This window comes from Rattus norvegicus, chromosome 2 (assembly GCF_021556685.1).
Source record: "Rattus norvegicus strain SHRSP/BbbUtx chromosome 2, alternate assembly SHRSP_T2T, whole genome shotgun sequence".
Taxonomy (NCBI): domain Eukaryota; kingdom Metazoa; phylum Chordata; class Mammalia; order Rodentia; family Muridae; genus Rattus; species Rattus norvegicus.
This window is the reverse complement of record NC_141535.1, coordinates 120,097,232-120,116,177: the sequence shown is the minus strand read 5'-3', so window position 1 is coordinate 120,116,177 and position 18,946 is coordinate 120,097,232. Positions and strand designations below refer to the sequence as shown.

The 18,946-nt window shown below is 40.0% G+C and overlaps 1 protein-coding gene across 4 annotated transcripts in view; it reads left to right on the top strand.

Moving 5' to 3' along the window:
• Ccdc144b (coiled-coil domain containing 144B) overlaps positions 1–18,490 on the top strand; it is a 61,680-nt gene extending 43,190 nt beyond the window's left edge. Inside the window, exons 8-13 of one of the 4 annotated variants that reach the window (XM_087640295.1) lie at positions 3,649–3,939; positions 5,013–5,227; positions 8,703–8,925; positions 13,394–13,439; positions 15,751–15,827; positions 18,251–18,490. In XM_087640295.1, coding sequence (XP_087496421.1) covers positions 3,649–3,939; positions 5,013–5,227; positions 8,703–8,925; positions 13,394–13,439; positions 15,751–15,824 — 849 coding nt within the window. In that variant the 3' untranslated portion in view covers positions 15,825–15,827; positions 18,251–18,490. Of the gene's footprint in view, positions 1–3,648; positions 3,940–5,012; positions 5,228–8,702; positions 8,926–13,393; positions 13,444–15,580; positions 15,626–15,750; positions 15,828–18,250 lie in introns of all 4 variants that reach the window. The other 3 variants (XM_087640302.1, XM_087640301.1, XM_087640299.1) reach the window with 3 other exon arrangements.
• The last annotated feature ends 456 nt before the right edge of the window (positions 18,491–18,946 follow it).

The following is an 18,946-nucleotide window of genomic DNA, read 5'->3' as shown; positions in this document are numbered from 1 at the left end:
GGCACACCCACAGGGGTCATGCTAACCTGTGGGCTGTCCTCCGTGAACTCCAGAGCTCTGTGCTGTCCCTCTTGCATGGCTCTTGACAATTTTAGGTAGTAGGACCTTTTCATTGGTAAACATGTTTGTGTGCATACCAATACATTCCTTATATTAGTGACACAGGTAGTCCTAAAATCAATGATCTGGGTAGTAAATTTTAAACAAAGATGTTGTAAGAGTATAAAACCAATTTGTACAACCTACATTTTTAGCCAACCATCAACCAAAGAACATGTAGGTGTCTTCTGTGTTTTGACCTTTGTGAATAGTGCTGCTCTTAGTAGATTGTTTAGTTATTGTAAATAATGTGTGAACTTTAGGTACAATGTACAAAAAGAATACATTTTTAATTAAGAGGCTGTTGTTGCTATTACTATTATGATTTCTGTGGCATGGACCTTACATTATACCTGGGACCTTACAGGTACAAAGCAAGCGTCCCAGCACTGAGCCACACACCAAGCCTGAACGGTGCATCTAAGTATGTGTCTGACTCTCTGGGTTTTAGAACAACCTTTAATATGATAATAAAGTAGTTATTTAATCTAGAATTTGGGATATCTATTTTTTCTAAGACTTTTTCAGCAAGATTTGATAACGAATTTCTTATAACTTATATATCTTATCAGGAATAAGTCATTATATAAGCATTTTCTCCCAGAGGACAGTGGTTTGATCTTCAGATTTTAGAAAAGAATTTCCTACATTCATCTGTGATCATTAGGCAAACACTTAACTGTCCAACCTCAGGGGAAGAAAGATGCTGTTCATTATGTCAATATAATCATGTATATTAAAGTTCTGTTTCCTAAGGAGGCCTGGACTCTGTCATTCGTGCTTTTTTCTGTAGAACTTAAGACCCTAAGCTTACAATATGGACACTATAAATTGGAACGATGAAGTCTTTGCTCCCACTAAGTGGTGCTTTTAGGTCACAGTTACTAGGTCGTTACAATTCCGTTGTAAGACCATAGTTTTTAGTGTGGGAATTGATATGTAGTCCCTCTCCCTGCTCCCATCCTGTGCACACAAGGACTTACATGCTGAAAACATATCTGCAGTAAGAGGACCATGACAGCTCTGTGTCATTAGAGGAGCAATGCACCCAGGAATTCATGTAAACTGAAGAAAGTGAGTCATGGGAGGCACATCTATCCTTGGCCTCATCCCCGTTTCCCTGCTCCATGGCTGCCATGAAGTGAGATGCCTCTTCTGTAACACACTTCTGCCACCATGGCATTCTGCCTCACTTCAGGCCTAAAAGATAGAGTCCAGTGATTAAGGACTGACACCTTTCAAATCACGATCCAAAATAAATCTGTTTCTTTTTCCCCCAACTAATTAAACAAGGGCAGGGAAACCTGACCAATAGGGTGTCAGTGCTAAGAAGCAGAGTAATCACTGTGTCAAAAAATCAAACAGTGTGCTTCTTAGGCCCTTGTGAAGAATTTGGGAATGATTTTTAAAATCAGCGTTTAGAATGCTTTTACGAGAACTTTCATGTGGGAGCCGAGAAGACCAGACTGTGAAGAGCTCATGAGGTTCCAGATAGGAACAAGGATTGCATTGTGGGTTAGACCAGAGACCATCCGTGTTGTACTTTTGCAAAGAACATGCTCTCATTTTCCTTTTGCCATACAACTACCTGGAGCCAAGTTTAAAGTGGTGAAGCCATTTAACTAGCGGAAGAAGAATTCCCAGGTAGCCTGACATTCAGGCTGCAGTATCTCCATTGATACCTGCTTTTGGCCAGTTGTTTACTAAGGATTAGAAGCAAAAAGATTATTGGAAAAAATATTAAAACTTATAGTTTGGTCAGTTATGCCTGTATAAAAGCTGGGGTTAAGGAAGGCACTGTTTCTGCAGAGATAAGCACCATTTAAAAGGAACCACAGAGCAGCCACAGTGGCACACATCTTCAATACAAGCACTCAGGAGGCAGAGCCAGGCAGATCTCTATGAGTGCAAGGCTAGCCTGCTCTACACAGTGAGAGAAGGCTACTTAGTGAGACCATCTCAAATATATATGAGTCCCTCTCAAATAAAAGAGTAATTTCATTTAAAGAGACTTAAAAAGTGAGAACAACTGGACACATTTCTGACACAAACTGCATAAGAGGTTGTTTCCCAGAATTCCTTGTACATCGCTCAGTTCATAGCTAAGAGTTTACTTGCATCTCAGAATCAAACAACTCAACAAAATGATTAGATCATAGAGGTGCTAAAGCCAACAAAAAGTGCACTCAAGAATTCATAGCTGAATATGGTATATGGATGTGGGGCCTATAAGTCACCGGGAATACACCTTTGAAACATGAATCTATCCTTGAAAAAAAAACTACTAACAGTTATGTTGAATGATCTATCTTATGGTTGGAAAAGACAGATTTTCTTACTATATTTTAGAATACACATAATTTAAAAATTTATTGAACATGAGTTAGCTGACAACAGCTACCAATATCATCCAGAAATGTATTAATGGATCAGAAAGATGAAAGTCCAATAATAGTACCCCAAGCCTACTGAATTTATTGAAAGCAATGAGGATTTTTCCACAAATTCTGAAAAATTAGGAATGATAACTAAAATCATTGGCTACTTTGCACTCCTACCCAAAGGCCGAAAGTGTCTGACATGTTCCAGTTTTTTTGTTTCGTTAAATGACGACGCCTCACATTCAGTAACATCATCTCACTCCCCACTCAGTAACATCATCTCACCCCCCACTCAGTAACATCATCTCTCCTCCCATTAGTAACATAATCTCACTTTACATATCTATGTCACTTTGCTTCTTAAGTCACCTCAAAGTTCACTTTCTCAAAGCCAGCATTTTTTTCATAATTGACGTTTATTTAAATGAGGCATAGTGTGGCCAGCTTACTTAGCATCGAATTCAGTGACTTGAAACGAGGCACTAAAATAATCTACAAGCTTGTTCATACACATGTTTGGTAAAGGAATCTGACTAGGCCTTTGGCAGGGTTGCTTACATTAGGATTCACTGTGTGGCTTGGGCTGCCTCACAGTTATAATATCATGCTACTGAATTGAAGTCATTTGTATTCACAAATAAATATCGATCATATCTCTCAACCTTCGTCATGGGAGACATTGCTTCTTTCTGAGAACCGTTACATCTTAGAATTCAATTCAAATATCAAACATTTGCAGTTCAGGAAAAGGATTATTACCATTAGAACCTTTAGTTATATGATTAACTATCATTATTATTCTTTTGCATGCCTTATTTTCCTTTTCCTGGGAGCCAATTATTTGTAGGACCTATATAATGCTAATGATATCTTCATGTCTTCTTTTAAAGTGAAGATAGATACTGTTAGAGGCCTTCTTCTAAGGGGTGACTTCATGTTAAGACCAAACTATAGAAAAATAACACTTATGTAACAAAGGTAATGAGTACGTTCTGCGACTCTTGGTGATTTTTTCTTGTTGACTTTCTGAGTAATAACATCGTAAGTATCAAGTAGACACGATACTTTGTTGCAACTAAAATTGTGTCAGATTTTGTTACTTGTATTCCGTTAGACTATTGTCAACTCACTTTCCTCAGTACCAAGGTGTATTATTTTATGTCTACAGAGTGATGATCTTACTGCAAAACTGGAAACTGCAACGTCCAAATGTCTACATCTCTATAAGCAAAATCAGCTGCTCCAGCGGGAGTTACTCTCTATGAAAATGATACAAAGGAAATATGAAAAATTAAAGAAGCATAAAAAGAAGTTAGAACAAGAAATAGCTAACCTCAGAAGTCACATGGAGCAGCATATGATAGAGTGTGGTCAAATAGAACAGTATAAGTGGGAAATCGAAGAGAAGACAAAGCAGGATTTGGTGGAAAAATTAAAACAAGTCAACCTATTCTTGCAGGTTAATTATATGCAATATGTCTTCATTCTTTTCACTGCAAATAATAGTCAGTGTGTGCACATTTTATGCATGCTTCTACTTCTCATGTTACAAGCTGCTTTATAAATGTTTAAGAAATGGCGGGAAAAGCCAGAGGTTCAGGAGGAGCAGGTTGAAACAGAGTCTTCCAGACAGGACAAACCCACAGTTTTCATAAACTCACAGCAGGTGTGATAGCCAGCAGGAGACCTGGGCAAGAACAAATCAGTCCACATTTTAACTGTGTGGGAGGAGCTTCATGCCCCTCCTGCTAACTAAGGAGCCATGGACAGTTGATGGTGTCTAGGGAGGGGAGAGTTGTTCTTTGTGAATGCAACTCCCAGTAAGTCAACCATGTTCAGTGGACGGCCCCACATGCAGGAGTATATGATCAGCACAAATTGAGACATGTTTTTTTTTTAAATGACAATGCGAAATTGTAGGAGGAGTTGAAAGGAGCAGAAGAGACGATCAAAATTCTAGGAAACTCTCAAAGAATAAAAGTGTTTTGTTAGAAATTTTGGAAGGAAAGTGATGCATGTTTTCCCTTGAAGTAGTTCTGTCAGTGTATGTAAACTGATCATGCAAAACTATTGTTCTTAGAGAATCATTTGATGTTTTAGACTAGCGGGCATAAAACCTGACTTAGGAAGAAAAGGAGAAACTATGGAACAAAAATCACACTTTGAATTCAAGCTACCTTGGTCAATTTATTAAATTTTGAGTTGGTATTATTTTGTGACTTGTCAGATTGCATGAGTATGAACATGGAATAATATTGATCTGAGGCCCCAGTTCTTTGGTAGGACATGTGCTAAGCACATGTATTCAAGTCTCAGCACCTCAAAAAGTTATAAAGGTAACAAATAAGAATGATTCTACTTTCAAATTCAAGTTTGACATAACTCAAATTAATGAAAAATATTTGGAATTTAGCATTGTTTTACATATTTAAATGCATCTGTTAAATAACTGGTCGAAACAAAAGGAAATGGGTCACGATAACTCCTGGAGCTACAGTTATTTTTAATCTGTCTGCATTCAATTTGCTGTAGGCACAAGCAGCGTATGAGGACAAGCTAGAGAAGCTAAGACACAAACAGAACGCTTCGGTGCGAACTCAGATGGAGCGCAGAATAAGGGACCTGGAGTCTGAATTCTCTAAGATGAAAAGCCAAGTTGACTGTAATCAAATAGAAATGGAAAACTACAAGCAGCTCTACCTAGAAGAAGTGAAAATTAGAAAATCGTTGTCAAATAAATTAAGCAAGTAAGTCACAACTCACAGAAGATAAATTAAGCTCAGGATTCTGTCCCTAGAACACAATTGTTGGTAAAATGGGTTATAGCAATCGGAGTGGAAATCAACTGTAGGATGTAAATTTGTAGGCTGGTGCTGATGCCCCGTCAGAGTTCTGTTCTAACGTGTGCAGTGCCCACCCCGTGTCCCACAAAGTTACGAAGGAAAAGAGAATATAATTTTAGAAAAAAAGATCAATGACATAAGTGATCTGAAGGGGTTGGAGGGATGGCCCCAATGTCTAAGAGTGCATGCTGTTGAGCCACCGAGTTCAGTTCCCAGCCTCCGCATCAGGCAGGCCACAGCGCCTGTAATTCCAGCTCCGGGGGAGCCAGTGCTTCAAGCTCTGCCAGCACCTGCGGTTATGTGAGCATGCACATAGTCGTCCTTTTAAAAACATTAATAGCTTCGTCCATGTCAACTTATATCTCCTTTTCTTTCTATATAGCTTTTTCATCCTTCCTCATGCTATCCTATAGTTAACCTGGCATATTGCTAAGGCTCTGTATTTCATATCCCCTCATTACCAAATTTCTGCTTATCACCCTCTCAGAAAGAAACATTGAAAGGTTGGAAAACTACAGCTTGGGTCATGGGATACTGTTACTGTTGCAGTGGGCACATCCTTGTCACTGGCAAATTAACTCTCCTTCCTTATGTTTGTTACCACTGAGGGTCCCTAGACACAGACTCTCCTGTAGAGTTCTCTACTGTGCCTTAAAGCATAGCTTTGTCCCAGGAAAACACTAGCCTAAGACTAGAGGAAAGTGTACTTTGGGACATGGTAAGACACAGTTTCCTACTCAGGACTGAGTAGAAGACAGGAAGGGTGGAAGCCGCCTGTAACATCTTGGCAAATGAGTAACGACCACGTTGTCCTCAGAGGTGCTTTGGCTGTTCGAGATCACTGACTGGACCACCTTATGACTAAAGATGCATTTCCCTTATGACTAAAGATGTTGAACATTTCTTTAGGTATTTCTCAGCCATTCAGCATTCCTCAGCTGTGAATTCTTTGTTTAGCTCTGAACCCCATTTTTTAATAGGGTTATTTGTCTCCCTGAGGTCTAACTCCTTGAGTTCTTTGTATATTTTGGATATAAGGCCTCTATCTGTTGTAGGATTGGTAAAGATCTTTTCCAAATCTGTTGGTTGCCGTTTTGTCCTAACCATAGTGTCCTTTGCCTAACAGAAGCTTTGCAGTTTTATGAGATCCCATTTGTCGATTCTTGATCTTAGAGCATAAGCCATTGGTGTTTTGTTCATGAAATTTTTTCCAGTGCCCATGTGTTCCAGATGCTTCCCTAGTTTTTCTTCTATTAGTTTGAGTGTATCTGGTTTGATGTGGAGGTCCTTGATCCTCTTGGACCTAAGCTTTGTACAGGGTGATAAGCATGGATCAATCTGCATTCTTCTACATGTTGACCTCCAGTTGAACCAGCACCATTTGCTGAAAATGCTGTCTTTTTTCCATTGGATGGTTTTGGCTCCTTTGTCAAAAATCAAGTGCCCATAGGTGTGTGGGTTCATTTCTGGGTCTTCAATTCTATTCCATTGGTCTATCTGTCTGTCTCTGTACCAATACCACGCAGTTTTTATCACTATTGCTCTGTAATACTGCTTGAGTTCAGGAATAGTGATTTCCCCCTGAAGTCCTTTTATTGTGGAGGATAGTTTTAGCTATCCTGGGTTTTTTGTTATTCCAGATGAATTTGCAAATTGTTCTGTCTAGCTCTTTGAAGAATTGGATTGGTATTTTGATGGAGATTGCATTGAATCTGTAGATCGCTTTTGGTAAAATGGCCATTTTTACTATATTAATCCTGCCAATCCATGAGCATGGGAGATCTTTCCATCTTCTGAGGTCTTCTTCAATTTCTTTCTTCAGCGTCTTGAAGTTCTTATTGTACAGATCTTTTACTTGCTTGGTTAAAGTCACACCGAGGTACTTTATATTATTTGGGTCTATTATGAAGGGTGTCGTTTCCCTAATTTCTTGGCTTGTTTCTCTTTTGTGTAGAGGAAGGCTATTGATTTATTTGAGTTAATTTTATACCCAGCCACTTTGCTGAAGTTGTTTATCAGCTTTAGTAGTTCTCTGGTGGAACTTTTGGGATCACTTAAATATACTATCATATCATCTGCAAATAGTGATATTTTGACTTCTTCTTTTCTGATCTGTATCCCCTTGATCTCCTTTTGTTGTCTGATTGCTCTGGCTAGAACTTCAAGAACTATATTGAATAAGTAGGGAGAGAGTGGGCAGCCTTGTCTAGTCCCTGATTTTAGTGGGATTGCTTCAAGTTTCTCTCCATTTAGTTTAATGTTAGCAACTGGTTTGCTGTATATGGCTTTTACTATGTTTAGGTATGGGCCTTGAATTCCTATTCTTTCCAGGACTTTTATCATGAAGGGGTGTTGAATTTTGTCAAATGCTTTCTCAGCATCTAATGAAATGATCATGTGGTTCTGTTCTTTCAGTTTGTTTATATAATGGATCACGTTGACGGTTTTCCGTATATTAAACCATCCCTGCATGCCTGGGATGAAGCCTACTTGATCATGGTGGATGATTGTTTTGATGTGCTCTTGGATTCGGTTTGCCAGAATTTTATTGAGTATTTTTGCGTCGATATTCATAAGGGAAATTGGTCTGAAGTTCTCTTTCTTTGTTGGGTCTTTGTGTGGTTTAGGTATAAGAGTAATTGTGGCTTCATAGAAGGAATTCGGGAGTGATCCATCTGTTTCAATTTTGTGGAATAGTTTGGATAATATTGGTATGAGGTCTTCTATGAAGGTCTGATAGAATTCTGCACTAAACCCATCTGGACCTGGGCTCTTTTTGGTTGGGAGACCTTTAATGACTGCTTCTATTTCCTTAGGAGTTACGGGGTTGTTTAACTGGTTTATCTGTTCCTGATTTAACTTCGGTACCTGGTATCTGTCTAGGAAATGGGGTTTTTATTATTATTATTATTATTATTATTATTATTATTATTATACTGATTTACTCAACTCATTTATTTCTCACTTCTTCTCTCGTCTCTCGACCTTCTCACAAAGCAGAATGGTGGTTAAGCAGATGAGCTAACACACGTGTCTTTCCACAGTTACCCTTTTCTTGCATTTCTAAGACATCCGGGATCTTAGGCATAGGACTTTTCCAGAAGTCTGCAGTATAAGTGTTGAGCCACGTGTCATCGACAGATGTCTCTCTCCTCCACACGGATTGAACTGCTTGCTTGTTGTTCTCCTAGGTATACAAGCATGCCCTGCTTTAGAACGGTTTTCACACTGTACTTAGATGCACTGTATATGCCCTGACACAATTCAAGTTCTACGATCCTGTCAATGGGGAGTGCCATTAACTCTTTTTAAATATAGGTTATTTATGATCAGTTCTGGAACACAAGGCATGGAGAATTTATCTTTGCACTCTTCTCAGAACAGATGAAAGACTGGCAGAGGTCAAGACCAAACTTCTCCTAGAGAGAAAACAGAACAGAGCTTCACAGTACAGCATGGTTGACATAAGACCCGTCCTGGAGTCCACCTGTCCAAGAGACAGTAATAGATTTTTCACTCCAAGAAGCTTCTCTAGAGAAAATATGCTTTCTACATCAAACCTCTGGCTTTCAGTTGAGACCATGGAAAACTGCAAGACCAAGGTTAGTTTTATCTTACTTATGTTCCTTTGGATTCCATTCCTGGTGTGGCTCTTGTTGATTTAATGTGCTACCAAGTTATTTGATTGCCTTGCACAAAATGAGTGAACATTATAACAATGCATGCTCGTGAAGAAAGAAAATAGAAATTCTATAATTTTCAAGATTTCCAAAATTCTCGTTGGCAAGCAACACTCGTTTGTTGACTTGCTGTTTCAGATGGAGCTGACCGGTGGGCTTCCAGCTCCTTTAAGAGCTTACCAGCTTGCCACATTAGCAAACAGACGGGATTGCAGAAAACTGAAGGGTTGAGAAATGCTTTGGACTCCCTTGCAAGTGATTTAGTTTGTGCTTCTAGATTAGTTTTAGGATGTTTTTTCGTAGTCGAGTGAAGAATATCGTTAGAATTTTAATGCAATTGATTTGGCTCAAGGTTTGCTCTCCAGACCATGGACAAATTCACAATGTTAACTCTGGTGTCCCATTAGCATGATGGCATCTCTCTGTCTTCTGTTGCCCTCGTCAGTTGTGTGTTCTTCTGCTTTAAAATGTTCATGGTAAACTCTCCAGCATCCTGTTCCTTACCCACTCAGCTTTGTGTGTGCCTCCCCTTCAAGTCCACTTTCAGTGCCAATGTATCCATGAATGCAGAGTATAAGGAGTGGATCGGTGGCATTGATCTGAAAGAAAACCGTCTTTCTCTCAATAGCCATCCGTTACAATAGTTCCTCTCATGGGGGTGGGGGGACGGGAGAGCTTCACGCCTGGCTGATTCTTCTCTCCCTTGGCTATGCTTATTCCTTGATTTTTTTTGTGAGATTATCTAAGTGATACTTTTTCCTGACTTCTTTCTTGGAAGCTCTTTGGTTAGTTCTTGGAGAACTTCTTATGAGTTTTTATCATATTCACCCCACCCTCCAACTTCTCCCAGGTCCTCTGCCCTCTTCCTTACCCACTCAACTTTGTGGGTGCCTCTCCTTTTACTCAACCATCAAGCCCAGTTTTGGTGCCCATGAGTTGGTGAGTGTGGAATGTGTGGAATCCATCCGTGGCAACACTCTGAAAGAAAACGATCTCTCTTACAACAGCTATCAATTACGATAGGTTCTTTGATAGGACTGGAACTTCAGGTCCGTCTCCAGCTGCCATGCTGATATTTCTTCTGACTTGAGCTTGCACCAGGCTTTGTATGCCGCCATAGCCACTGTCAGTCCATACGTGCAGCTGACTGCTTTGTGTGGAAAACACTGATTTTGTATTCATTCGTCTCTTGCTTTACCTTCTTTATGCCCCTTCTGCAATGACCCCTTAGGATGCCACATCAATGTGTCGCCCAGGGCTGAGCGTTCTGCTGGCTCTCACTCCCTGAACCGTGGCCAGTTGTGAGTCTCTGTGTTCATCCCCACCCATAGCAAACAGAAAGCTTTCCCTGAGGGTTGATTTGATGCGTTAATCTATGGATATAATGGTAAGTCATTAGAAGTCAGTTTAACATGGTGTCCATTTACCAGATGAATAATGGTAGGTTCTCCCTGAGACCCAGGACCTGTCTAGCCACAGGTTCTTGGCCTAGTAATGATGGCAGGAATTGGTTTTATCTTGTCCAACAGTACTTTTTTAAATAAAAAAGACAGTTGTTGGTTACTCTGATGGTGTTTATGACACTATCGCACCATCTAACACTATCTTGCCAGGTCAATTGCTATCACACACCACGGGGTTTCTCAGCCAGGTAGAATTGATGACCTCCTCCTCTGGTAGCACACATAGCATGCTCCAGCACTATGCAAGCTAGCCAGTATGAATACATTTTACAGGTCAGGACTAGTTTGATTTCTCCATGTCCTATGATTCAAGTATGTGGTTCCTTCAGGGATAGGATCTTGACATCTAGTTCTGTGGAGAACCAAGAGCATTGGCAAAAACCTGTTTTGTTCTAATGGCAGCTTGTCGATGACAGATCACACCAGGCCAGCACAGTTCCATGGGAGAGATTTATTGGCAGAGGAAAGATGAAGGGGTGATGAAGAAGGAGGAGGAAAGAGAGAGAGAAGTAGAGGATGGCCATGAGCACATTGTGGGGGGAAGGGTGAGGAGAGAAGGGGGAAGGGGCAACGGGACAGAGTGGGAGCAAGAGAAAGAGGAGGGGGCAAACAGCCCCTATTATAGCGAGTCAGGCATCCCTGGCTGTTTCAGGGCTGTTGCCCCTAACTGTGGGGTGGAGCATACCTGGCTGTTGCCAGGTAACTGTGGGGTGGAGCTTAGACAAAATGCTAACACCTGTAATGTTGACCCTAATGGCCAACAACTTCTATAGAAGTAACCCATATCCAGGACTAGGTTTTTATTTGTTAGACTGTGGTGTCTAGTAGGGACATTGTTGCCATGTTATGGAGTAACTACAAGTATCCCTGTAGTGGTATATAGTGCTGTGAGTAAATATCTAAGAATTGTAGAGCTGAGTCATGTGGTAGATGATTTTCAGCTTTTCGAACAACCCCCACTTTAATTTCTATACTGATTTCACCACTTTGCAATTCAACAACAGCAAATATGTGTATCCATTTCCCTACATCCATGCCACCACTTGTTAACACTGGTTTCTGCATTCTTAACCATTCTGGTCGGGATAAAATTAAAATAATGAATGTATTTTTAATTTACATTTCCCTGATGGGTAAAGATGAACATCTTAGAAGTGTTTCACGATCATTTGTGTTGCGTCTTTTGAGAAGCTGGCCTATAATTTTCTCTTTTGGTTTAGTCTTTGCCTAGTTTTGATAACAGTGTGATGGAAATGTTTATTTACTATTTTGTGGGATGATTTGAGGAACGTTGGTGTTAATGCTTCTTTGAAAGCACAGGGATACAGCAGAAGATGGTAGGCAGGGTAGCCGGAGCCGTAAGTGGAGAGTTCACATCCTTGAATTGTGAACGGGAAGCAGAGAGAGTGAACTAGGAAGGGTAAGAGTCTTGGAAACTTTAAGGTCACCTCCAGTAACAAACTTTCTCAGCAAGGCCATACCTCCTAAGCCTCCCTCAACCATGCCATCAAATGGGGACTAAGCATTCACTTGTCCAAGACTATGTGGGGTGGGGGGCGTCTAATTCAAACCATCACAGGGTGTAATAGTAGCACTGAGAGCAACCAATGCCCATCTGATTGGACTTTAAGGCCCACTAAATAGGAGAGAAATCAATTATGGCAGCAGAAACGTAACCACAGTTGGTGAAGTCAAGGACCCTACCGGAGAACCTGCTACTACCACTTTGCTATACCCTCTAACTGCATTCTAAAAACTTACACCTCTCCCCACGTTAAAACAAACTTGTTTTTAAAGTAGACAGAGACCTGACAGACACTCACCACCATCTTTTCGTCCACTCTTCTGTGAGGGTCCCTGAGGTTTGGATGGTAGAGACTGTGTTGTAGGTCAGCTCTTCTCTGTTTTACCAGTGTCTTAACTAAAGGGAATGTTTTCCTTTGGCTTTTTTTTTTTAAATCTTTTTTTTTCCTGGTACTTTTTTTTTTTTTTTGGTTCTTTTTTTCGGAGCTGGGGACCGAACCCAGGGCCTTGCGCTTCCTAGGTAAGCGCACTACCACTGAGCTAAATCCCCAGCCCTTCCTTTGGCTTTTTATAAACACTTTTAAGATAAATGAGTGGGCAGATGCATACTATAATTAAAAAATTTTAAAGATAACGTTTTACTGTATAATCCAATGACCATGTAGCGGTCTAACTTCTTGAGTTCTTTGTATATTTTGGATATAAGCCCTCTATCCGTTGTACGATTGGTAAAGATCTTTTCCCAATCTGTTGGTTGCCATTTTGTCCTAACCACAGTGTCCTTTGCCTTACAGAAGCTTTGCAGTTTTATGAGATCCCATTTGTCGATTCTTGATCTTAGAGCATAAGCCATTGGTGTTTTGTTCAGGAAATTTTCCCCCATGCCCATGTGTTGGAGGTTCTTCCCTACTTTTTCTTCTATTAGTTTGAGTGTGTCTGGTTTGATGTGGAGGTCCTTGATCCACTTGGACTTGAGCTTTGTACAGGATGATAAGAATGAATCGATTTGCATTCTTCTACATGCTGACCGCCATTTGTTAAAAATGCTGTCTCTTTTCCACTGGATGGTTTTATCTTCTTTGTCAAAGATCAAGTGCCCATAGGTGTGTGGGTTTATTTCTGGGTCTTCAATTCTATTCCATTGGTCTATCTGTTTGTCTCTGTACCAATACCATGCAGTTTTTATAAGATCATATTTTAATGATAAATAATACTCATCATAATGTCTCACCTAGATGGCAGGTAGTGCAAGGATAATACATATGTGATGTATTTCCACAACATTAATCAGCTACTAAGAAAAAGAGCTATGAAAAATAAATAAATCAGCTATTTAAAATGACAGCAATTTACTCATATATGAATTAATTCATATATTATAAATAATATCTAACTGATTTCAGGTGCTTCAGGAGTGGGAACGAAGTATAACCAGAGAATTAAGGCAAGGTAGGTGTCACATTTTATTTGTTGAGTTTGGGTTGATAACTGATTCCTGAAATAAAGTATGAACCTCTAATTGTTTCACCTTCATTGGTAGTTTCTAGGTTACTATTTGTTCTTATGAAACCAAGTTGAAGGCGGGAAGACTCAAGCATCCTTAGTGAAGTGTGTATTTACACACCATTTATTCCTGCCCTTAGAACTTCTGAAATCCTTTCTACCTTATCTGGCTCACTGCTTTCTTCACTTCTGCAATCCTTATGAAACTATCAGCCTGCACACTGAAGCTATCCTCAAAGACAATGCCATAGCTTCTAAAAACCCCAGGGGCCCAGGCAACTAAGGGGTTCTGAGAGCTGGATAAGTACTGTCCCCTGAACACACCGGATGATTATCCCGTACCAAGTGGTCAGCCCTGAGAACATACACACATGTATTGCGGCAGTACAGAGACGGAGCAGGGTGGGCCATGCATTTAGTAATACGTATATGTATGTGTGCGTAACAAGAATTCATGACAAAGAAACTGTGGATCTGGAAAAGGGTTGAGGAGGGGTTTATGAGGGGACTGAAGAGAAGAAAGGGAGGAGCCATGATACAACTATATTACAATCTCAAAAAATAAAAAGTTAAATATGAAAATGTAATGGCATGCTGGCCTTCTCAGCTTATGACCAAGAAACCAAGGTTTATTTACTAAAGCTTGCCAACAACAATGAAAAAAGCCACACTTCATAAATTGTCACCTAACAAGTGCTATTTCAAGTCTCCTAGGATTTATTTCCTTATGTGCTTAGCTCAGGGAAAGCTCATGTCTCCTGAACACGAACTGAAAATTTCCAAACCGCCTCTATTCCAGACCTTAACTCAGACGTACCTCTAGATGAGGGTCCTTTCGCGCCCTTTGCACTCACATGTAGTCAACCCTTGTACCTGTCAACATATGTGGATACCGTCTATCCATCAGTCCCTTTTAAAAAAGCATCACAGTATTTGGGGGGGGGTATATAAATCTCACATCACCAGTGCTTGTTACAGCATCTGGTTAGTGAGGAATTGTGAAGACGAGGAAACCAAATGCATTGATAATCACCTGGCAATTAATTCTGTAACTATTATCAAATCGTGTACTATAGTTTGTACTGTGATATTCTTATTTTTTCTTTATTCTTGAGAATTTCATACAGGTATACAACAATATTATACACACACACATGCACACACACATGCACACACACACGCACACACACATGCACACACACACGCACACACACATGCACACACACATGCACACACACACGCACACACACATGCACACACACACATGCAAACATACACGCACACACACATGCACACACATGCACACACATGCACACACACACATGCACACACACATGCACACACATGCACACACACGCGCACACACACATGCACACACACATGCACACACATGCACGCACACACATGCACACACACATGCACACACACGCACACACACATGCACACACATGCACACACACGCACACACACATGCACACACATGCACACACATGCACACACACATGCACACACACATGCACACACACGCACACACCATTTCCCTCTTCATTTTCCCTTCCACCTCCTCCAATATGTCCCCTTCCCCACTTCATGCTTTGTTTCATAATTCGCCAGCTCCAGTTAGAGCTGCCATGTGTGTGCATGGGTGTGGAGCAATTCGCCAGAGCATAAGAATCCTTCTGATAATTTAGTATACATTCCCCCAAAGAATGGTTCTCTCTGCTCTAGCAACTGTCGGCTGTCAAGAGCTCCTCAATAAGAGGAGGAGCCTGGAATTCATGAGCCCATCTGTGCCACAAGTTGATGTTGTGTAGGCCATGAACTCATCTGCTCTGAGCCCATGAGCCTGATAGGCATTTCATGTCCAGACAACAGCATCCTCCCTCCCCTCCCTCTCCCTCCCTCCCCTCTCTTCCCACCCTCCCTCCACACCCTCTTGCGTTTATGTTCTTTCCATTTTATTTATCTTCAGGATTCCCTGAGGCTTGGGTGGGTGGGGTCGTCCTGTTCAGAGCTGAGCACTCAGTCTCTTATTCTTAGCCTTCTGACTAGTTATGCATCTCTCCATTGACTGCTGTCCACTGCAGAAAGAAGCTTCTCGAATGAATGCTGAGACCAGCCCAGATCCATAGGTACAAACACAACTATTTAACTGACATCGTGAGCATTAGAAAAATGACAAGAGTGGGTTCTACCCTCCAGCCAATGGCCTACCCAGCTGTGCTAATTTTTTCTTTTTTTGTCAACTTGATAAAAGGTATAGTCATCAGAGAGGAGGGAGCCTCAATTGACGAAATGTCAGGAGACACCATAGGAGAAGCTAAAAACTAGCCGGTGAGCATCCTGGGATAGGGCTGCCTTGGATTAAAATCTATGACAGCTCCAGTAGGCAAGGCCCAGGAGAAATCCACTTTAGGAAAACTTGTGGCTATTAATATGCTCTTCTGTTATCACTAGGTATTAACACACCCCTTTGAGCAGATCTCTGCAGACCTACAGTCTTGTAGGGATGCTATACAGACAAATAGATAATAATTCTATAGAATTCCTGATTTGATTCAAATGGTTTTAGTAAGAAAGATTTTAGAGATGGTCTTAGTTGCTAAAAAGATGTAATAAAGTTAGAATCAAGAATAGAATGTGCGGGCCAGAGAGATGGCTCAGCCATTAAAGGCTAGGCTCACAACCAAAAATATAAGAAGAGAATGTGCCCATTCCTCAGAATAGTAAGTAAAGGTTGCATAATAAGAAACACAGGGTTAGAGAGATGGCTCAGTGGTTAAGAGCACTAACCACTCTTCCTGAGATCCTGAGTTCAAATCCTAACAACCATATGGTGGCTCACGACCATCTATAATGAGATCTGATGCTCTCTTCTGGTGTGTCTGAAGACTGTTACAGTATACTTATATATAATAAATAAATAAATAAATCTTTTAAAAAAGATACAATGAGCTTTCATAATCACGCTAGTAAGAGAAATAGATTTGGGACAATTTTGTGTTCAAGAAAAAACATTTGGATCCAAGGATAAAGTCACAGGTGTGCATTATGATAAGGTCAGGCATGTAAAATTGTTGCTTTAAAAATTTTAATGAGTATATTATGAGGAAACACTGCTTTGAACTTAATATCAACATCCTTTTGTAACTCCCATTTTATGTAACATTTTATCTCTGAGGTAATTATCTAAAAAACTTTTTTGTCTAAGAAGGCATAAAAAGACCAGAGAAAAGAAATAAAGTTGTTGGTTGAATGGTTTGACTTGGGGAACTCATAAAAAGACCAGAGAAAAGAAATAAAGTTGTTGGTTGAATGGTTTGACTTGGGGAACTCTGCCCACCCATCCATCCATCCATCCATCCATTCATCCATCCATCCATCCATCCATCCATCAATTCATCCATCCATCAATTCATCCATCCATCCATCCATCCATCCATCCATCCATCCATCCATCCATGTCTGTGTGTTTGTCTATATGTTTGCGTGTAGGGTATATGTTTATATGTGTGAACATGCATGAATACATGTGGAGTTGAATGTGACAGACAGTTGAGCCTGGCCAGAGTATGGGTGCATGAATGATTGAATGTATATATGTCTGTGCATGTTTGCCTATATACAGCATCTTAATTCTTTTCCTTTCCTTCCTCTCTGGTTCACAAAGAGTTAACCTGCCAGGCCAGCAAGGGCTTCTGGCTGTCTGGGTAGAGAAAGGAGCCAGCAATAAACTCCTTTCAGTTAACTCCCTGCTGCTAACAGTATGTGTTAATTGCCAGATATTAGCATTGCTTTTTAAAGCACAAGTAATAAAGAGTTAAGTTTTTAGTGCTTAATGAAGCACAGAACAGTAGGAAAGAGTTCTTAGCACAGAACAGTAAGAAGGAGTTAAGTTTCCCTACGGCTTATTTAAGCATAAAGAGTTAAATAAATCATAGAGGATTATAAAGTTTAATAAAGCACAGAGTTAAAGAGAAAAGAAGCCAGTGCTTTTTAAACCACAGAATAAATGAGAACGTCTTTAGAATCTTTTGGAAGTTATCAACAAGCATTCGGTATAGTTTGAGAGCTAGAAGGCCAGAGACCATTAGTCTTTAAAGCAACATCCAATGCTGTGTCCCTCTTCAATCCTGTTCAAGGCCAGGCAGGTTCCCGGACCAACAAAATGCCAACATAATATTGGGCTGTAGGTAAGGTGAGGGGGCATTTTTTCAATTAGTCGTTGATGGGGGAGTGATCGATCCACTACCAAGCCAGTCCCATTGTGGATAGTGTCAGCCCCAGACTGGTAGTCCTGAGTTCTATAATAAAGCAGGTTAAGCAAGTCACAAGGAACAAGCCAGTAAGCAGCATCCTCCATGGCTCTGCATCAGCTCCCGCCTCCAGGTTCCAGCCCTGCCTGAGTCCTTACCTCCTTCAGTGTTAAACAGTGATATGAAGTATAAGCCAAATAAACCCTTTCCTTTCCAACTCGCTTTAGTCATGGTTTTTCATCACAGCAATATTAACCCTGACTAACACACCTGCCATAGACTTTTGACCAGGATCACAGTACCAGGAACCCAATCTCCTATGGACTGACCTCAAATCCAATCAGAAAGCAGACAGCCAGCCATAACAGGCATGACACTGTTACACCAGTGGGACACATTAGGTTAATCTTCATTAACATTGGTGAATTTTTAAAAAACTTTAAAACTAACTCATTGTTAATTTAATATAAAGTCTTTAACATAGATAATTTTTTTTTGCAGCTACTGCTGAATTTGAATCTGGACTCCATAGAACTTCTACAGAATTTACTCATATATGAAGTTAGAGTCTTCCTAAAGAACCTATCAGAAGAATATGTAGAGATTTTAATATGAATATATATGTATATATACACACATAATTTGAAATATAACATTTACCTTCAATATGTTACTTGGCTGTTCATAAACCATTTTTACTTTTTCCAATATGTTAAATATTAAAGAATATTTTGTATCAGAGATTAGTAGTAAAAATTGAATATTTTAAATTATTTGTGAACCTGTAATTTTTAAGTGAACACATGTCTCATAGAGTTTTATGCACTCAGACTTCTTCAATGTTAGTTGTTAAAGCAGCAAAGAAACAAAATGTTAATACTTTGGTAGAGTTAAATGTCACCTTAATAATTGGCTTATTTGCCAATTATTATTAATCCATGAACATTCTAAAGTATACATATCATTTCAGTATACTGGTACAATAGCCATTGTCAATACATTTTAATCTGACTTAACAAAACTAGGGATAAAAGGAGAGACATTACAACAGACACTGTGGATATTCAGAGAGTTGTAATGACAGACTTTAAAAATCCAAACCAGAACATCTGAAAGAAATGGATCTATATCTATATATTTATATATACACACATATACACATATGTACATATGTGACAGAGCTGAGTTGAAATAAAA